The 14,830-nt window shown below is 56.3% G+C and overlaps 1 protein-coding gene across 4 annotated transcripts; it reads left to right on the top strand.

Moving 5' to 3' along the window:
* The first annotated feature begins 233 nt into the window (after positions 1-233).
* Positions 234-14,698, top strand: nadk2 (NAD kinase 2, mitochondrial). 4 transcript variants are annotated; one of them, XM_033018249.1, is made up of 10 exons: positions 234-374; positions 3,855-3,936; positions 6,727-6,810; positions 7,441-7,574; positions 9,001-9,083; positions 9,429-9,571; positions 10,226-10,281; positions 12,773-12,826; positions 13,883-14,006; positions 14,295-14,698. In XM_033018249.1, the coding sequence occupies exons 2-10, from the start codon at positions 3,866-3,868 to the stop codon at positions 14,431-14,433; spliced, it is 888 nt and encodes a 295-aa protein (XP_032874140.1). In that variant the 5' UTR covers positions 234-374; positions 3,855-3,865; the 3' UTR covers positions 14,434-14,698. The 4 variants fall into 4 exon arrangements, with proteins under 4 accessions (XP_032874140.1, XP_032874143.1, XP_032874142.1 ...); XM_033018252.1 differs by having other exon boundaries at positions 9,001-9,082; positions 9,476-9,571; XM_033018251.1 differs by having other exon boundaries at positions 9,004-9,083.
* The last annotated feature ends 132 nt before the right edge of the window (positions 14,699-14,830 follow it).

A 14,830-nucleotide genomic window follows, 5' to 3' on the forward strand; every position in this document is an offset into this window, starting at 1 on the left:
GGCTGAAGGGCCTGTTCCCGTGCTGTAACTCAGACTCTAGTGGGGCTGAAGGGCCTGTTTCCATGCTGTGACTGTCTCCTGCTGGCAAGCAGCGTGCAACAGGCAAGTACACTGTAGAAGGTGGAGGGACTGAGCGGGTCAGACAGCGTCTGTGTCTCAGGAATAGACGGGCGATGTTATGGGTCTGGTCTGGTCTGGCCTGTCCTCGTGTGTTCTGCAGCTGCAGCCTCCTGTGTCTCCGTCACACCGCACCCTGGACTCAGTCTGTCTGCTCTCCCCCCCCAGGAAGGAAGGCATCGAGGCCCGGCTGGTGAAGCGGGGAGACTACAGTGAGGAGACGGTGCGATGGGCAGACGCCATCGTGTCTGCTGGAGGTAACGGCAGCTCCCAGTCTGGGTCTGGTCTGGCACAGTCTGTGCAACACACTGTCACTGTCATTGTGTCCGATCTGTCACACCATCAACACGCCCTTCCCTGCCCATCCAGTAGTGGGCAGTGCAGGGCACACTGTAAATACCCCACACTGACCACCCCCACCACACACTGTATACACCCCACACTGACCCCCCCCCCACACACACTGTATACACCCCACACTGACCCCCCCCCACACACACACTGTATACACCCCACACTGTATACACCCCACACTGACCCCCCCCCACACACACACTGTATACACCCCACACTGACCCCCCCCCACACACACACTGTATACACCCCACACTGTATACACCCCACACACACACCGTATACACCCCACACTGTATACACCCCACACTGACCCCCCCCCCACACACACTGTATACACCCCACACTGCCCCCCCCCCCCCACACACTGTATACACCCCACACTGTATACACCCCACACTGCCCCCCCCCCACACACACACTGTATACACCCCACACTGCCCCCCCCCCACACACACACTGTATACACCCCACACTGCCCCCCCCCCCCCCACCCACTGTATACACCCCACACTGCCCCCCCCCCACCCACACACTGTATACACCCCCCACTGACCCCCCCCCCACACACACTGTATACACCCCACACTGCCCCCCCCCCCACACACACACTGTATACACCCCACACTGTATACACCCCACACTGTATACACCCCACACTGTATACACCCCACACTGTATACACCCCACACTGTATACACCCCACACTGTATACACCCCACACTGTATACACCCCACACTGTATACACCCCACACTGTATACACCCCACACTGTATACACCCCACACTGTATACACCCCACACTGTATACACCCCACACTGTATACACCCCACACTGTATACACCCCACACTGTATACACCCCACACTGTATACACCCCACACTGCCCCCCCTCCCCCCACACACACTGTATACACCCCACACTGCCCCCCCCCCCCCCACACACACTGTATACACCCCACACTGTATACACCCCACACTGCCCCTCCCCCACACACACACACCGTATACACCCCACACTGCCCCCCCCACACACTGTATACACCCCACACTGCCCCCCCACACACACACTGTATACACCCCACACTGCCCCCCCACACACTGTATACACCCCACACTGCCCCCCCCACACACTGTATACACCCCACACTGCCCCCCCACACACACACTGTATACACCCCACACTGCCCCCCCACACACTGTATACACCCCACACTGCCCCCCCCACACACTGTATACACCCCACACTGCCCCCCCACACACTGTATACACCCCACACTGCCCCCCCACACACTGTATACACCCCACACTGCCCCCCCCACACACTGTATACACCCCACACTGCCCCCCCACACACACACTGTATACACCCCACACTGCCCCCCCCACACACCGTATACACCCCACACTGCCCCCCCACACACACACTGTATACACCCCACACTGCCCCCCCCACACACTGTATACACCCCACACTGCCCCCCCCCCCCCACACACTGTATACACCCCACACTGCCCCCCCCCACACACACACACGCATTTGTTGATAAAGTTGGCGTTTGTTGGCGTTGACAATTCAAACAAGGGGACATGACTTGAGAATTAAGGGACTGAAGTTTAGGGGTAACATGAGGGGGAACTTCTTTACTCAGAGAGTGGTAGCTGTGTGGAATGAGCTTCCAGTGAAGGTGGTGGAGGCAGGTTCGTTTTTATCATTTAAAAATAAATTGGATAGTTATATGGATGGGAAAGGAATGGAGGGTTATGGTCTGAGCGCAGGTATATGGGACTAGGGGAGGTTATGTGTTCGGCACGGACTAGAGGGGTCGAGATGGCCTGTTTCCGTGCTGTAATTGTTATATGGTTATATGTTACATTTCAACATAGGCAGTCTTTGATTGTGTTCATACTGGATGTTTATTTTTATTTTTTGAACGGAAGTATTTGTATAATTTAAAAAAAGGGTCAGACTCAAAGTGCAGGGAGGGAAGGAGAGAGAAAGGGTGATAGAGAGAGAGAGAGGGAGGGAGGGAGGGAGGGAGGAGACAGGGAGAGAGAGAGGGAGGGAGGGGGAAGGATGGAGAGAGGGAGGCAGGGGGAGGGAGGGAGGAGAGGGGGGCGTGGAGAGGCAGGGAGGGAGGGGAGCTCTCTGCTGTCCAGTACGTGCAGGGTGCGTGGGGATGAAGGAGGGAGGCTCTGCACCCCCCCCCCCAAGTCCGTCCTGTGTGATGCGTAGGAAGGAACTGCAGGTGCTGGCTTACACCAAAGATAGACACAAAATGCTAGAGTAAGTCACAGGCAGCATCTCTGGAGAGAAGGAATGGGTGTCATTTTGGGTCGAGTCTGAGGATCACCTGTTCCTTTCCCCCGGAGATGCTGCCTGACCTGCTGAGTTACTGCAGCATTTAGTGTCTATGCACAGGGTAGGTGACCTCCTTTGTGCTCCGTCACTCACCACTGTTGTCCTCTTGGCTGGGCCTTGCAGGGCACGAGAGGCGGGGAGGAAGGAGGGAGAGAGAGAGGGAAGGAGGGAGGGAGAAGGGAGGGGGGAGGAAGGAAGGAGGGAGGGAGTGAGTGGCAGAGGAAGGGAGTGGAGACCGCGGCTTTAGGTTGGTGTAGGCCGCAGGCCGGCGGTCGAAGATTTAAAGTTCCCGCCGCAGCCAGAAGCACCGCAGACCGCAGGGCCGGCGGTCGAAGCTCCCCTCCAGGGGTGATGGTAAGTCCATGCCGCACCCGCTGTAGAAGTAGTTCGCGGGCCGGCATTCGGAGCTTCTTCTTCCCCCACGAGGGATCCCGGGCCTGCCGGCCAGCGAAACGGAGCGCTTCCCTCCGCCTGCTCCACGCCGAGAGTCCATGCTGCGCCCGCCGCTGAAGCCCCGGGCGCGTCTCCGGGAAAGGCCGCCCGATCCTCGCTGTTAGGCCACGGGGGAGGCGACATGGAAAAAGTCGCCTCTCCGTGGTGGAGGCGACCAAAGCGGTTTCCCCCTTACCCCCCCACACAAGACACACAAAGAAACATTAAAAACACACTTTAAAACATACTAAAAAAATTTAAAAAGTTGAAAAAAAATAACACGCGGCTGACAGGACGCGGCTTGCAGCGCCCCCACCAACCAATTTTTGTCTAGCTTCGATTTTTCCAGCATCTGCAGTTCCTTCTTAAACTCCTGACCTCTTGGCTGGTCCCTGCTGGGCACGAGGGGGGAGAGAGGGAGGGAGAGGGGGGAGGAGGAGGGAGGGAGGAAGGAAGGAGGGAGGGAGGGAGGGGGTGGGGGAGGGGGGAGGAGGGAGGGGGGTGAAGGAGGTATGGTGGGGGCTCTCTCCCTCGGTCTGTGCTGTCTCCTCCCGCCTGCTCCGTCACTGACCACTGCTGCCCCCTGCAGGTGACGGGACGATGCTGCTGACGGCCAGCAAGGTGTTTGGGCGCCACAAGCCTGTCATCGGAGTGAACACAGACCCCGAGAGGTAAGGCTGTTGCGGGCACAGCCCCCTAACTCCCCCCCCTGCAGTGCCAGCCTGCCCAACCTCTCCCCACATCTCAGCCCCTCTAGTCCAGGCAACATGATCCTCAATGTAATGCAGTCCAGTCCCATCTCACACGTCTGACCTCCACAGGAATACTCGCCCAACGTTCCCTCACAAGACATGCCTCCTGACCCATCTCTCAATGCATCTGCACAGCTCTCTCCCCCAGTCTCCCATTCATTGAATGGCCCGGGTGGGGGGTGAAGGTCCAGGTGGGTGTTTGCTGGTGCTGCCTGCATGCCTTGCCCACTGCCTCCAGAACACCTGGACAAGAGAGATACCTACATCACACTCCCGTTCATAGACTACAGCTCTGCAGTTGTATAGGGCTCTGGTGAGACCACATCTGCAGTATTGTGTACAGTTTTGGTCTCCTAATTTGAGGAAGGACATCCTTGTGATTGAGGCAGTGCAGCGTAGGTTCACGAGATTGATCCCTGGGATGGCGGGACTGTCATATGAGGAAAGATTGAAAAGACTATGCTTGTATTCACTGGAGTTTAGAAGGATGAGGGGGTTCTTATAGAAACATATACAATTATAAAAGGACTGGACAAGCTAGATGCAGGAAAAATTTTCCCAATGTTGGGCGAGTCCAAAGCCAGGGGCTTAGAATAAAGGGGAGGTCATTTAAGACTGAGGTGAGAAAAAACTTTTTCACCCAGAGAGTTGTGAATTTATGGAATTCCCTGCCACAGACGGCAGTGGAGGCCAAGTCACTGGATGGATTTAAGAGAGAGTTAGATAGAGCTCTAGGGGCTAGTGGAATCACGGGATTTGGGGAGAAGGCAGGCACGGGTTATTGATAGGGGACGATCAGCCATGATCACAATGAATGGCGGTGCTGGCTCGAAGTGCTGAATGGCCTCCTCCTGTACCTATTTTCTATGTTTCTACGTTTCTGCCTTTAACATCACTATACTATCCAAGCTCATCACCAAACTAGCACGACTTGGTGTCAGCGCTCATCTCTGCAGCTGGATCCTCGCTCGACTTCCTGACCAACAGTGAGGATAGGGGACAAATTATCCTCCACGATAATCCACAACACTGGTGCTGATAAGTTCTCAGCCCCCTCCTTTACTCCATGTACACCCACGACTGTGCAGTCATGTACAAAAATAATTCAATCTACACCATTGTGGGCCGGATATCAAATAATGCTGAGACAGAGTACAGGGAGGAGATCGCGAACCTGGTGTCCTGGTGTTGCGACAACAACCTTTCTCTCAATGTCTGCAAGACAAAGGAGATAGTGATGGGCTTCAGGAAGTGAAGCTGTTCACATGCCCCAGTTTGCATTGACGGTGCCAAAGTAGAGATAGTTGAAACTTCAAGTTGCTCGGAGTCAATAACCCCAACAACTTCTCCTGGACCACCCATATTGAAGCAACGAGCAAGAAAGCACACCAACGCCTCTACTTCATTAGAAGGCTGAGGAAGATTGGCAAGTCCCCGCAGGTACGGGATACTGAGTTGGATGATCAGCCATGATCATATGCATGGTACACCAGTCATTGAAAGTAGGCATGCAGGTGCAGCAGGCAGTGAAGAAAGCGAATGGTATGTTAGCTTTCATAGCAAAAGGATTTGAGTATAGGAGCAGGGAGGTTCTACTGCAGTTGTACAGGGTCTTGGTGAGACCACACCTGGAGTATTGCGTACAGTTTTGGTCTCCAAATCTGAGGAAGGACATTATTGCCATAGAGGGAGTGCAGAGAAGGTTCACCAGACTGATTCCTGGGATGTCAGGACTGTCTTATGAAGAAAGACTGGATAGACTTGGTTTATACTCTCTAGAATTTAGGAGATTGAGAGGGGATCTTATAGAAACTTATAAAATTCTTAAGGGGTTGGACAGGCTAGTTGCAGGAAGATTGCTCCCGATGTTGGGGAAGTCCAGGACAAGGGGTCACAGCTTAAGGATAAGGGGGAAATCCTTTAAAAACCAAGATGAGAAGAACTTTTTTTCACACAGAGAGTGGTGAATCTCTGGAACTCTCTGCCACAGAGGGTAGTCGAGGCCAGTTCATTGGCTAAGGGGATCAGATGGTATGGAGAGAAGGCAGGTACGGGATACTGAGTTGGATGATCAGCCATGATCATATGAATGGCGGTGCAGGCTCGAAGGGCCGAATGGCCTACTCCTGCACCTAATTTCTATGTTTCTATGTTCTAACTCTCACCAACTTCTACAGATGCACCACCATGGAAAGCATCTTGTCCGGATGCATCATCACAGCACGGTTTGGGAACAGCTCCATCCGAGAAATTGCAGCGAATTGTGGACGCAGCCCAGACCATCACACAAAACCAACCTCCCTTCCATTGACTCCATCTACACCTCACGCTGCCTCGGCAAGGCCAGCAGCATCATCAAGGACCAGTCCCCACCCTGGCCACTCCCTCTTCTCCTCTCCCATCGGGCAAACGGTATGGAAGTGTAAAAACACACATCTCCAGATTCAGGGACAGTTTATTCTCAGCTGTTATCATTCTACCACAACTAGAGAGCAGTGCTGAGTATTATGTACCTCATTGGTGACCCTTGGACATTACTGGCTTTACCCTGCACTAAACGATATTCCCTTATCATGTATAACATTGTGAATGGCTCGATTATAATCATGTATTGTCTTTCCGCTGACTGGCTTCGTACTCAACAAAATGTTGACTGTACACGTGACAATAAACTGAAGTGAACTGAGCTGAACTCTGGTTTCTCTGCAGGTCGCTGGGACACCTGTGTATCCCCCTCAGGTACACCTACTGTTTCTCTGATGCCCTCAAGAAGCTGCGGCAGGGAGAGTTCAGGTCAGCACCCTCACCCCCCTCCCCCCAGCTCCATGCCACCCATCACACAGAACAGGAAAGATGCCTCACCAACCCACTCTCAGCTCCAACCTGTACTGTCCAGCAGTCAACATTCCCATCCTTTGAAAACATCTGCCCATAAAACACCACTATCATCCCTGCCTCCGCCACCACCCCTGGCAGCACATGCCAGATACCCATCGCCCTGTGTAAAATACTTGCCCCCTGTATCTCCTTTAAACTTTGCCCCTCTCACCTTAAACATATGTCCTCTAGTATTTGATATTTCCATGCTGGGGTAAAATGTTCTGACTGTCTACCCTATCTATGCCTCTCATCATTTTATATCTATCGGCTCTCCCCTTAAACTCCCACACTCCAATGCAAACTCAGAATCTGATGCTGCCTGACCCGCTGAGGTACTCCAGCACTCTGTGAAACGTCACCTATCCATGTTCTCCACAGATGCTGCCTGACCCGCTGAGTTACTCCAGCACTCTGCCAGAATCTGCAGTTCCTTGTTTCTACAATATCCTGTGCTCTGGGGTAGACAGAACTCACCTGGGGAGGGTTGCAGCCAGCTCGCAGCCCCCCCCCCTCCCCCCACTCACGCCTGTGTTCTCCCCGCAGGTGGCAGTGGCGACACAGGATCCGGGTGCATCTGGCAGGGATGGGCTTTAACCCCCGGCCCGTCGACCTGCACGAGCAGCAGCTGAGCCTGGAGCAGCACTGCAGCGCACATCGCAGCACCACCCCCGCAGCCGGTAGGTCAGGTGGTCGGGGGGTGGGGAACACCAGCTTGGTTCAGTTAGGTGCCACTTGAACCGAGGTGCAGTGAAAAGCTTTTGTTGTGTGCTATCCAGTCAGCAGAAAGACCATACGTTCACAATCGATCTATTGATATAGATTGACCTGGGGAGCGGTGACCTGGTATAGATTTTATAAATACATTAGGGGAAAACGGCAACTCGAGAAAGAGTGGGACCTCTCATGAATGAAAGTGGTCACCTCTGTGTGGAGCTACAGGAGATGGGCAAGGTCCTCAATGAGTATTTCTCCTTTGTATTTACCGAGGAGATTGGAGCAGTCACTGGAAGTGTCATGAGAGCAGTCAGGGTTATTGTCGAGGAAGTACTGAAGGTACTGTCGTGTTTGAAGGTAGACAAATCACCAGGGCCTGATCTGATATATCCAAGGACATTGTGGGGAACTAGAAAGGAAATTGCGGGAACCCTGGTTGAAATTTACGAGGAGAGGTGTCAGAGGATTGGAGGGTGGAAAATGTTGTGCCTCTTTTCATGAAGGGCTGCAGGGAGAATGCTGGGAACTACAGGCCGGTGAGGTTAACATCTGGTGGGAAAGTTGCTGGAGAGTATTCTGAGAGTTTATATTTGGATGGGCAAGGGCTGATTAGGGATAGTCAGCATGGTTTTGTACGTGGGAGGTTGTGTCACACAAATCTGATTGATTTTTTTGAAGACATAACCAAAATGGTTGATGAAGGCTGAGCTGTAGATGTTGTGTACATGGGCTTCAGTAAGGCGTTCGACAAGGTTCCACATTGTAGGCTGCTCTGGAAGGTTAGATCGCATGGGATCCAAGGAGATATAGCTGAATGGATAGCAAATTGGCTCCATGGAAGGAAGCAGAGGGTGATGGTGGAAGGTTGCTTCTCAGAATGGAGGCCTGTGACTAGTGGTGTGCCTCAGGGTTCGGTGTTGGGCCCTTTACTGTTTGTCATCTATATCAAGGATTTGGATGAGAACATACAGGGCAAGATGAGCAAGTTTGCTGATGGTACAAAAGTGAGTAGTTTTGCAGATAGTGAAGATGGTTGTGAAAGTTTGTGTGATGAGCTGCATTCACAATTTGCTACAATTTCTTGCGGTCTTGTATGAAGCTGTTCCCAACCAAGCGTCCTGTGATGCATCCTGAAAAAATGCTTCCTACGGCCCCCATCCTCTCTTTCTTCAACCATTGCTCCCCTCTCTCCCCCCTATCGGACACCCACTTCTTCCCCCCCCCCCCCCCATCACTCCCGTCTGTCTTTGCTGCCCCATCTCCCCTCCCCCACCTCAGCCCCCTCTTCTCGGACACACTCTCCTTCCCCCCTTCCTGCCCCCATCCTCCGTCTACCGTGTGCCGTGGGTTGTGGGTTGTTGCCTGCTCTCACTTCTCTCTCCCCGACAGTGGACGGTGACAAGGCCGGGCCGGAGCTGCTGCCCGTGCGGGCTCTCAACGAGGTGTTGTGTGGAGAGTCGCTGTCCTCGCGGTGAGTCCCCCACCCCCCCCGCCCTCTACCGTGCCGCACCCTCCCCACCCACCTTGCCCACCCCACCTTGCCCCACCCACCCACCTTGCCCCACCCCCCACCTTGCCCCACCACCCACCTTGCCCACCCCCCCACCTTGCCACCACCCACACCAAACCTTGCCCCACCCACCAACCTTGCCCACACCCAACCCACCCACCTTGCCCCACCCCCACCTTGCCCCACCCCCACCTTGCCCCACCCACCATGCCCCACCCCCCACCTTGCCCCACCCCCCACCCACCCACCTTGCCCCACCCCCCAACCTTGCCCCACCCCCCACCCCCCCACCTTGCCCCACCCACCCACGTGCCCCAATCCCCACGCACCCAGCCCTACCTTCTCACTCCCCAGGCCCTCCTACTATGAGATCTCCATCAACGACGGCCCCTGGGAGAAGCACAAGAACTCCGGCCTCAACGTCTGTACCGGCACCGGCTCCAAGGCTTGGTGAGGGGGAGGGGGATGGGGTGAGGGGGAGGGGGATGGGGTGAGGGGGAGGGGGATGGGGGAAAGGGGGTCAAGGTTGTGGAGGGACTATGGGGTGGGGAGAACCATGTGTGTAGGTGGTGCAGGGGGAACAGTGTTGTGGGGGGGGGGGGGAACAGTGTTGTGGGGGGGGGGGAACAGTGTTGTGGGGGGGGTGGGGGAACAGTGTTGTGGGGGGCGGTGAGGGGTGGGGGAACAGTGTTGGGGGGGGGGGGAACAGTGTTGTGGGGGGGGTGGGGGAACAGTGTTGTGGGGGGGGTGGGGGAACAGTGTTGTGGGGGGGGTGGGGGAACAGTGTTGTGGGGGGCGGTGAGGGGTGGGGGAACAGTGTTGTGGGGGGTGTGAGGGGTGGGGGAACAGTGTTGTGGGGGGGGTGAGGGAACAGTGTTGTGGGGGGGGGGTGAGGGGTGGGGGAACAGTGTTGTGGGGGGGGTGAGGGGTGGGGGAACAGTGTTGTGGGGGGGTGAGGGGTGGGGGAACAGTGTTGTGGGGGGGTGAGGGGTGGGGGAACAGTGTTGGGGGGGTGAGGGGTGGGGGAACAGTGTTGCAGGGGGGGTGGGTGTGGGGGGTCGGGGCTGTTGCCGCCACCGCACTGTGAAACACTCTCTCCCGCAGGTCATACAACATTAACAAGTTGGCCAGTCAGGAGGTGGAAGATCTGTTGCTGATCGGTGAGTGTGGAGCCGGGACATGGGGGGGGGGGGGGGAAGAGGAAGCCCATCCCCTGTCCCAGGTGTGTCGCCCACCTCTACCCCAAGGCCTGTTACCCCCCCCCCCCCCCAGGTGTGGGCTCAGTGCAACCTTCCTGCTCTGGGATCTGGAGACACAAGGAACTGCAGATGCTGGAATCTGGAACAAAACACAATGTGCTGGAAGATCTCAGCAGATCCCTACCTGAAACACCATCCCCTCCACAGATGCTGCCTGATCCACTGAGCCTCCAGCACTCTGTTCCTCTTGTTGACATCTGCAGTCTCTCTTGTCACTGTGCTGAGTCCACAACTCCCCCCATCTCACAGCTCTGGAAGCCCTCACTGCCTGTTCACCCTGTGCTGTCGTGGTTTATACATCATGTGCAGGCACACAAACGCAAAGCTGGCATTTATTTCCAGAGGGCTTGTGTACAAAAACACGCATGTATTGCTGAGGCTCTACAAGGTGCAAAACTGCACACATTATTCCAAATGCGGATGCATTTGGAATAATGTGTGCAGTTTTGAGGAATTTGAGGATGGACATTCTTGCTCTTGAGGGAGTGCTGTGTAGGTTGACAAGGTTAATTGGCGGGATGGCGGGACTGTCATATGCTGAGAGAATGGAGTGGCTGGGCTTGTACACTCTGGAGCTTAGAAGGATGAGAGGAGATCACACTGTGTGTGAATGTGTGTGAGTGATTGGTGGTGGTCGGAGGGGCCGTAGGCGCAGAATGGCAGCCACGCTTCCGTCAGTCTGCCCCAGGGCAGCTGTGGCTACAGAAGTAGCTTACCACCACCGAGTGTGACTGAGGAATGTGAATGAATTAATGCGATGTAAAGCGCCTTGAGTATTAAGAAAGGCGCTCTATAAATCCCATCCATTATTATTATTATTATCTCATTGAAACATATGCCGTTTCTGCAGCCATACATTACAACAAATAGACCAAGACACACATAATTTACATAAACTCATCACATTGCTGGATGGAAGGCCAAAAAACTTATCTCTCCACTGCACTCTCCCCCCCCCGATGTCAGAGTCAAGTCAAAGACCCCCGGCTGGCGATGGCGAATTGTCCCGCGGCCATTATAAGCCACGCGCGGTGATGCAAGGTCGCGCACCGGGTCTTGGTGTTAGAGCCCCCCGGCGGGCGCTCGCAGTACCTCGGCCATCCAAGCCGCGCGGGGCGATGGTGTAAGGCCCAGCTCCAGGAGCTCTTCAACCCAGCAACTCGGGCGGGAGAAGTCGCCGTTGCGGAAGCCCCGAAAAGCGGACTCCCTCCAGGGACCCGCGTGGCTCCCGGTGCCGTCGTCCGCCAGACCCGCAGTTGCAGCCACCGAATCATCCGGGGGTCGGGTCGCAGCAGCGTCCACCACAGCTCCACCCGCTCTGGACTCGGGCCATAAGATTGTTAAGGGTTTTGACACTCTAGAGGCAGGAAACATGTTCCCGATGTTGGGGGAGTCCAGAACCAGGGGCCACAGTTTAAGAATAAGGGGTAAGCCATTTAGAACAGAGACAAGGAAACACTTTTTCTCACAGAGAGCGGTGAGTGTGGAATTCTCTGCCTCAGAGGGCAGTGGAGGCTGGTTCTCTGGATGCTTTCAAGAGAGAGCTAGATAGGGCTCTTAAAAATAGCGGAGTCAGGGGATATGGGGAGAAGACAGGAACGGGGTACTGATTGGGGATGATCAGCCATGATCACATTGAATGGCGGTGCTGGCTCGAAGGGCCAAATGGCCTACTCCTGCACCTATTGTCTATAGTTGTGGGCCCCATATCTGAGGAGGGATGTGCTGGCTCTGGAGAGGGTCCAGAGGAGGTTTACATGAATGAGTAGGTGATGAGCGTTTGTCGGCCCTGGGCCTGACCTCATTGAAACGTAGCGAAGAGTGAAAGGCTTGGATAGAGTGGATGTGTAGGAAGGAAGGCATTAAACCAAAGGTAAACACAAAAAGCTGAAGTAACTCAGCGCGACGGACAGCATCTCTGGAGAAGGAATGGGTGGAGTTTCGGGTTGGGACATGGGTCTGAAGGGTCTTGACCCAAAAACGTCACCCATTCCCTCTCTCCAGAGATGCTGCCTGTCCCGCTGAGTTACTGCAGCTTTTTATGTTTATTTTCCGGATAGAGTGGGAGAGGATGTTTCCACTAGTGGGAGAGTCTAGGACTAGAGGTCACAGCCTCAGAATTAAAGGACTTTCTTCAGTCAGAGGGTGGTGAATCTGTGGAATTCATTGCCACAGAAGGCTGTGGAGGCCAAGTCAGTGGATATTTTTAAGACAGAGATAGATTGTTGATTAGTCCGGGTGACAGAGGTTAAGGGAAGAAGGCAGGAGAATGAGGTTGAAAGGGAGAGATAGATCAGCCTTGATTGAATGGCAGTAGACTTGAAGGGCCGAATGGCCTAATTCTGCACCATTGCATTATGTGCTTCATTCCTCCTTCCCATCCATCCCGCAGCTCAGCGGGGGAGCCGTGCAGCCCAGCCGCTAGAGCCAGCCTTCGTGGAGCAAGGTCAGCCACACCCGCGCAGCCCCAATCTGTCCCACACACCCGCGCGGCCCCACTGTCCCACACACCCACCCCACTATGTCCCCACACACCCGCGCTGGCCCCACTGTCCCCCACCCGCGCGGCCCCACTATTGTCCCCCACCCGCGCAACCCCACTATGTCCCACACACCCGCGCAGCCCCACTATGTCCCACACACCCGCGCAGCCCCACTATGTCCCACACCCGCGCAGCCCCACTATGTCCCACACCCGCGCAACCCCACTATGTCCCACACACCCGCGCAGCCCCACTATGTCCCACACCCGCGCAGCCCCACTATGTCCCACACCCGCGCAACCCCACTATGTCCCACACACCCGCGCAGCCCCACTATGTCCCACACACCCGCGCAACCCCACTATATCCCACACCCGCGCAGCCCCACTATGTCCCACACACCCGCGCAGCCCCACACACCCGCGCAACCCCACTATATCCCACACACCCGCGCAGCCCCACTATGTCCCACACCCGCGCAGCCCCACTATATCCCACACCCGCGCAGCCCCCACTATATCCCACACACCCGCGCAGACCCCACTATGTCCCACACACCCGCGCAGCCCCACTATGTCCCACACACCCGCGCAGCCCCACTATATCCCCACACACCCGCGCAGCCCCACTATGTCCCACACACCCGCGCAGCCCCACACACCCGCGCAGCCCCACTATATCCCACACACCCGCGCAACCCCACAGCTTCCCCACACTCGCGCACCCTCACTGCTGGACCCAGTCTTCGTGGACCGGACGGCAGGGGAGGTGATGATCCACGCCCGCCGTTATCATCACCCCCCCCCCCCCACGCTCCAGCCTGCTCTGCCCACTGTGGGGATGGGGGTTCACACAAGCTTCCCTGGACACAAAGCTCGGCTACAATCTGGTGGAGGGGTGGGCATGTCTGTGAGGTACCTGTGTCTGAACCCCGCCCCCTGCCTGACGTCGTCCGTGTGACCCTGCCTGACCGGTGCGTGACACCTGCCCCCTATGTGTAACCCGTGCTGTCTCCACAGTCACTCAACACTACAACGAGTCGCTGATCTTCTCCCCCGAGGAGCCGCGCATCTTCTTCAGCATCCGGGAGCCCATCGTCAACCGAGTCTTCACCAGCAGCCTGCACCGCGGCTTCACCACCAAGTGGGTACCACTTCCCCCCCGCACCCCCCACTGACCCCGTCCCCCCCGCACTGACCCCGCCCCCCCCACACTGACCCCGTCCCCCCCCGCACTGTCCCCGCCCCCCCGCACTGACTGATGGTGGTGGGGACGTGGATGGGGGTGAGGGGGTTCCTGTACCCGGGTGTGATGGTACCTTTCTCCCCAGGCTGTCTGTGGAGATGGTGTTGGTGAGGGGGTGTGGTGGTGGGAGTGAGGGTGTGGGTGAGGGGGTCCTGTACCCGGGCGTGACGGCCCCTCTCTCTGCAGGTTGGCGGTGCGATCGCGGTGCTGGGACGCCTGCATGGTGGTAGACGGCGGCACCTCGTTTGAGTTCAATGACGGGGCCGTGGCCACACTGACGGTGGACGAGGACGATGCTCTGTGCACGGTGTTGCTGGAGGAGTGAATGTGGCGGCATCACACCATACACTGAGCTGGCCACGGCCTGGCCCGACCCACCGCAGCTCAGTCCCAGCAGGGACACACACATCCCTGGCCCTGCTGGCATCACTCAGCCAGCCCGGCCCAGCCGGCCAGCGGTGTTTGCTCAGGAAGCGTTACACTGGACTACAACACTGACTCCAGTGTCTGGGGATCTGCTCTGCGGGAGCCAGAGTGCAGCAACTTTATAATCAGGGGTAGAGCTAAATAAAACATCATTTTACAATCAACCGTGTGGCATCCTGGGCTTACTGCAAACTGTCCCCCAGAGACCACCTCTTCCTGCTCCCCACCCATGTCACTCTCCCCCCAATCCCACCTGCCTCCCCCCCCCCCATTTCTCTCCTGCTCTCCCCCCCCCC

Source organism: Amblyraja radiata, chromosome 3, assembly GCF_010909765.2.
Source record: "Amblyraja radiata isolate CabotCenter1 chromosome 3, sAmbRad1.1.pri, whole genome shotgun sequence".
Lineage (NCBI taxonomy): Eukaryota > Metazoa > Chordata > Chondrichthyes > Rajiformes > Rajidae > Amblyraja > Amblyraja radiata.